The 5,166-nt window shown below is 45.2% G+C and overlaps 1 protein-coding gene across 1 annotated transcript; it reads right to left on the bottom strand.

Moving 5' to 3' along the window:
- Positions 1-1,368: 1,368 nt before the first annotated feature.
- On the bottom strand, positions 1,369-2,254 carry LOC136518495 (uncharacterized). The gene is made up of 2 exons (XM_066512154.1): positions 1,883-2,254; positions 1,369-1,743 (listed from the first exon to the last, which is right to left on the bottom strand). Exons 1-2 carry the CDS (start codon positions 2,140-2,142, stop codon positions 1,605-1,607), a joined length of 399 nt encoding a protein of 132 aa, XP_066368251.1. The 5' UTR covers positions 2,143-2,254; the 3' UTR covers positions 1,369-1,604.
- Positions 2,255-5,166: the final 2,912 nt, after the last annotated feature.

The raw sequence follows: 5,166 nt of genomic DNA, 5'->3' as shown, positions 1-5,166 counted from the left end.
GTTTTATGCACTAAATAAATTAACTTAGGTTTTTATTTGATTTCTCTCAACCAGAATAGTAAGTCACATAAGAGTTGTTCATCATTCCATGTGAGTTTTTAAATCTTAAAAACCGAGAAACTCGTTTCGGTAATTTTTCTTAGGCCTAAGTCTCGGTGCTAAACAAGCTCGTAACACCACAGATTTAAGGGTTGGGAATTAGGACAATAGCTTGAGTTGCTTTCGTGGTCTTGTCTAGCAGAGGTGGAGAGATTATTATTGCCTCCTGCATGCACAATTTTCTGCAATGCAATGTGTTGCTAATAAACCCATTGCACCTATAGTTAACTTGCATATACCTGCCTAAAGGGGAAATAAAAAAGAACAATTTTGTAAACATAGGTATGCGTTTTGATTACATTTAGGGTAAGTTAGAGATCTCCATATTGGAAACTTAAAATATGAGATAAATAAATGGATGAACGATTTTCGCCTTCCGGTGTGACCAAAAGAGTAAAATACATGAGCTCAATGCGGCAAAAGGAAGAGGAAGGCAGCTCATAATTGCCTACATCATCATGGCTTCATGTATTGGGTCAGAGTTTCCCGTTTGATCTATGGCCACCCTTATCTGGGTTGGCGCTAGGCGACGCTAGGTCACAAGATCTGTGAGATTATAGTAAATACCATCATCACATTTATTGTTCGCATTGTCGAGATGTTGTTGCAAACTCCTCTTGTTATTGTCATGAGAACAGAGGGTTGATGGTGAATGATGACATCAACTCTCAAAATAAAGAGGTGACATTGGACAACACAATAAACATCGATGTATGATTGGTCACTGATAAACACACAACACACCTCCCCCACCCACACCCCCACCCTCAACCTCATCCCCTGTCTGTCCCTCCTCTTTTGGATCTTGATTGTTTCGTATCTGGATCATTGGTGTACTTGACGGGAAATGAGCACTCCTATTGCTTCTGTCATCTTTTGCACCACTATAGAATTCTTCCTATGGCCTTAAGTACATGACACTTTGGACAACAACATAATACTAAATGTCTAGGTTGAAATAGCTAGTTTTTCCTATTTTCATATAAATTTATGAAATGTTGTACAAACAATTAGTTCGTGATCAACAAATGACCATTGAATTATATTGTTGTGTGTCGTAGCACTTGTTATATTTAGGCTGCGACTTGTGTATATGGAGTGCAAAGAGTTCTTATTCACCACCACTAAGTGATCATAAGAATTGATCACATTACTAGCACACACATACAAACACCGATAACAATGTTATCACACAGCAAGGTTTCTGACAAAGCAACACGTTATATTACAGACCAAATTAACACTCATTCAGCATATACGTTCAGAACCTGTCAGAAAGCAGATTTAATTTAGAGCATATACATACCTTTGATTCTCCACATGCATGCTCACTCAAATGAGCATGCAGAAAAGAGCAGTTTGGTCCATGCATTATGCACATATACATACATATATACTCCAGTCTCTCTATATGCATATGCATATATGATGCAGACAATGTGGATCCAGTGAGCTTAGCATGCATGGCTGATGGGTGTGGAACTGTGGATGGGATTATAAGATGGCTACTTGTCGATCTGTCCGAGCTTGCCGAGGCCGTTGCAGTTGGGGCAGACGATCTGGGCCTGGTCCTTCCTCGCCGCATTCGCCCGCAGCGTCGCGCCCGCCTTCCGGATGAACCCGGCGCCGTCGCACTCCGGGCACCTGCCCGGCCGGCCGCCGGTGAACACATGTATATCATCATTACTTGCTCATGGCCACGGATTATACATACATACTGGATTGATGCATGCGTGTGCATGGAATTGAAGCTCGTAGTCGTAGATCGATGGCGGTTGCTTACGTGTCCTTGCGCGAGAAGAGTATGGGGAAGGCCGTGCCCACGAGCGCGACGGCCACCGCGCCGGCGATGAGGTACGTGTTGCCCTCCGCCGCGACGTCGCCCACAGCCGAGACCGCGACAAGCCGGCCGGCAGGCGCCCCCGTCGTCCTCTTCCTCATCATCGACGGCGGAAACGACGACGCAGCACCCCGTGGTGGCAGCAGCTGCGGCCCGGCGGCCGAGCAACGAGCAGTTGCTGGCGCGTTGACGATGGCAGCCATTGTTCGTTTACTGTTGGTTGGCTACCTAGTGCTGACTGGAGCAAGAGAGATGGACGGATTTAAGGAATGGAGGTGCGTGCTGGTGGGCTAGCTGGTGAAGGATTAAGGTTGGAGGTGGTGGCGACGAGGATGAAGTGCGACCTCACAAAAGTGGATCGCGGATAAGCGAGGGAGGGGAAGGCACGTAGCACGTCGCTGCCGGCCGCCTGCCAGGTGGGCCCATGCTGCACTGATGCATGGGACCGTGAGGGACAATCTCCGATACGTCAATATCATTCATCGTGGATAACGTGGGCCACTGGGTCAGCCAGTCCTCGTCAGCATGAGCTTGCTTTGTATCCGACTGTCCATGATCTCGTCTCTCTTCCAGGATCCATATCTCTCTTCTCACTACTGGAATTAAGTATTAACCCAACGTTTAATTCACGTGTTGTTATTGTCCGCTATGGTGCTTCCACACTAAAAGCGTCCTGTAAGAATCTATTTGGTTGGGGAGCAACGTAGGAGGGAACGAAGTGGAAGCCGTTCGAGACGAGCTTTTGTAGCTTTCTGTGTAAAGTTAGTTTTTTTTTGTTGTGTGTGTGGGCTTTCTAGCTTTGAAAAAATGGCCCGGGAAGCTGCCTGTTTTCTTTCGACTTTGAACTTTTAGGGACCAAAAGCTCTTAGGAAACCCAAATGAATAGGCCCTACAAACATAATGGTTCTTCCCATGTGTTTGGTTGGGTGGATGGAATGGTTTATCTTATTGTTTAGTTGGAGGGACGTGAGTGATAGTCTGCTAAGCCACCTTTATGGATCATCCCCTATATATGTCAGTGAAATCGCATCCCTTATCTTCTTCCCTATATCCTTCAGTTGCAACACAACTGCCGCCTCTGCTCGCCCCTAGCCTGTCCACCTCCACTCGCCCCTACTGAAACCTTACCGTCGTCTCCACGTGTGACACTTGGTCACTAGGCGATGCCCGCAACAATTGGCTCCGCTGCCTTCATCCCCGCTTTGATGTCCTAGATATAGGTGTTTTTCTGTAAACTTAGTCAAAACATGAGGAGTTTGACCTACGATAAAATCATACTAAACTGTAATTTGGAACAGATATACACACTTTTTTATTTAAAGCAGATGAACTAGTAATTTAGAACTCTTAATTATGTTATCTACATTCTTAGTTCCCATGGCCAAGACTAAAACAACAAGTGTTGTGAAATATATGAATAAGTATTATTATATATATAAACTAATTCATGAATAATTAGAGACACTCCCGGTAATGATAGAAAAAACAGTAGAATTATGTACTAGTATAAACCAAGCCAATAACGACTTTGAATTGAATATGTTTATTTGCGTTGGTGGCTGCACGTGGGGGCCACGAGACGCGCGTGAAGGAGAGAGCAGTTGGACCGAATTTTTTACTTTTTAGCCCTTTTTTCGAAAGTTTCTCTCAAATAGACCCCTGGCGGAAAGAATTCAGAAAATGGACCCTAACTCGGCGCCATCGATGCTGGTGCCGAGCTTGGCGCCAGCGTCCCTGGCGCCTAGCCCCTGGGCTGGGGCGAACTTACATGGAACGAAGCTCGGCGCCGTAGATGCTGGCGCCGAGCTCGGCGCCGTTGACGCTGGCGCCGAGCATGCAGTTTCAAGATATATAAAATTTGTGGATATATAAAATTTTGGCTTGTTTTACCGTGAGATGGATATATAAAATTTTGGCTAAGTCCCTAAATTTACCATAAGATGGGCAACTTAGAATTTGGCTAAGTCTTTAAATTTACCATGAGATGGATATGCTGAAATTTGTGGGACAGACATATGCAAAAATGGCTAAGTCTGAATTTTTGCTATGACTTGGAGACTAGAATTTTACCATGACTTGGACATTGACAAATTTAAAATTTTACCATGACTTGGATATTGAGAAATGTGACTAACTCTAGAGTTTTACACTGACTTGATATTTGAGCACTTAAAACAACATAGAAATACTTAGGATAAAAAATGATCTAGGGTTCATGTTGATGAACGAGCCTAAAAATGTTTCTAAGTGTTGGATCAATAGTTAACACCCTTTTTCATGATCCACAAATTTTATATATCCTGAAACTGCATGCTCGGCGCCAGCGTCAACGGCGTCGAGCTTCGTTCCATGTAAGTTCGCCCCAGCCCAGGGGCTCGGCGCCAGCGTCAGCATCGATGGCGCCGAGCTAGGGTCCATTTTCTAAATTTTTTCCGATAGGGGTCTATTTAAGAGAAACTTTCGAAAAAAGGGCTAAAAAGTAAAAAATTCAGGCAGTTGGACCACCTGAAGACTGAATCGAATCGAATTGAACTGAGTTGATTCCTCCACTAACATAATGCACCATTATAGTATTATTGTTACCGAATCCAAGATATAGCGAGAGCACGGCTGTTCTAATTGGCGATTTCAACCTCACTCGTTCTCGAACTGACAAGAACACGCCGTCGTTCAACTCTAATCTCGCGGCGCGGTTCAACCACGCCATCGATGCGCTCCAGGTTATCGAGCTTCCCCTTCTAGACCGGATGTTTACTTGGACTAACAAACGGGCTGTTCCCAGTCTTGCTAGGCTGGATCGAGCTTTCATCAACATTGCCTTCAGTGACGCCATCGCTGGCACCACCCTCTCCTCAGGCAACCGCCCCACCTCCGACCACACCCCTGCTTCCATCCAGACTAACATCCCAAAGCCCAACTCCTTCTGGCTGGAAAGATCGTGGCTCTTTGATTCCTCGGTTCACATAGGATCACCGGTTCAGGTGAGTCGATCACTCATCATTCTTGCCGACCACGGTCGAGCACGACAGACGTTGTTCGATCACACACTATGGCTAGAGGTAGAAGAAGAGAGGAAGAACAGAGCATATACACACAACAGAGGCACCAGCGTTGGCCGAAGCTCTGTATAGGAGATAGCAAAACTAAACTCTCTTTACTGAGTTGCAGTGGCAAACTATATATACAACTCTATACATCTAGTCCTAGTACAGCTGTCGTGCTGCTAT

Source organism: Miscanthus floridulus, chromosome 17, assembly GCF_019320115.1.
Source record: "Miscanthus floridulus cultivar M001 chromosome 17, ASM1932011v1, whole genome shotgun sequence".
Classification (NCBI taxonomy): domain Eukaryota; kingdom Viridiplantae; phylum Streptophyta; class Magnoliopsida; order Poales; family Poaceae; genus Miscanthus; species Miscanthus floridulus.
Note: the sequence above shows the minus strand (reverse complement) of the source record. Positions and strands in the feature narration are given on the sequence as shown.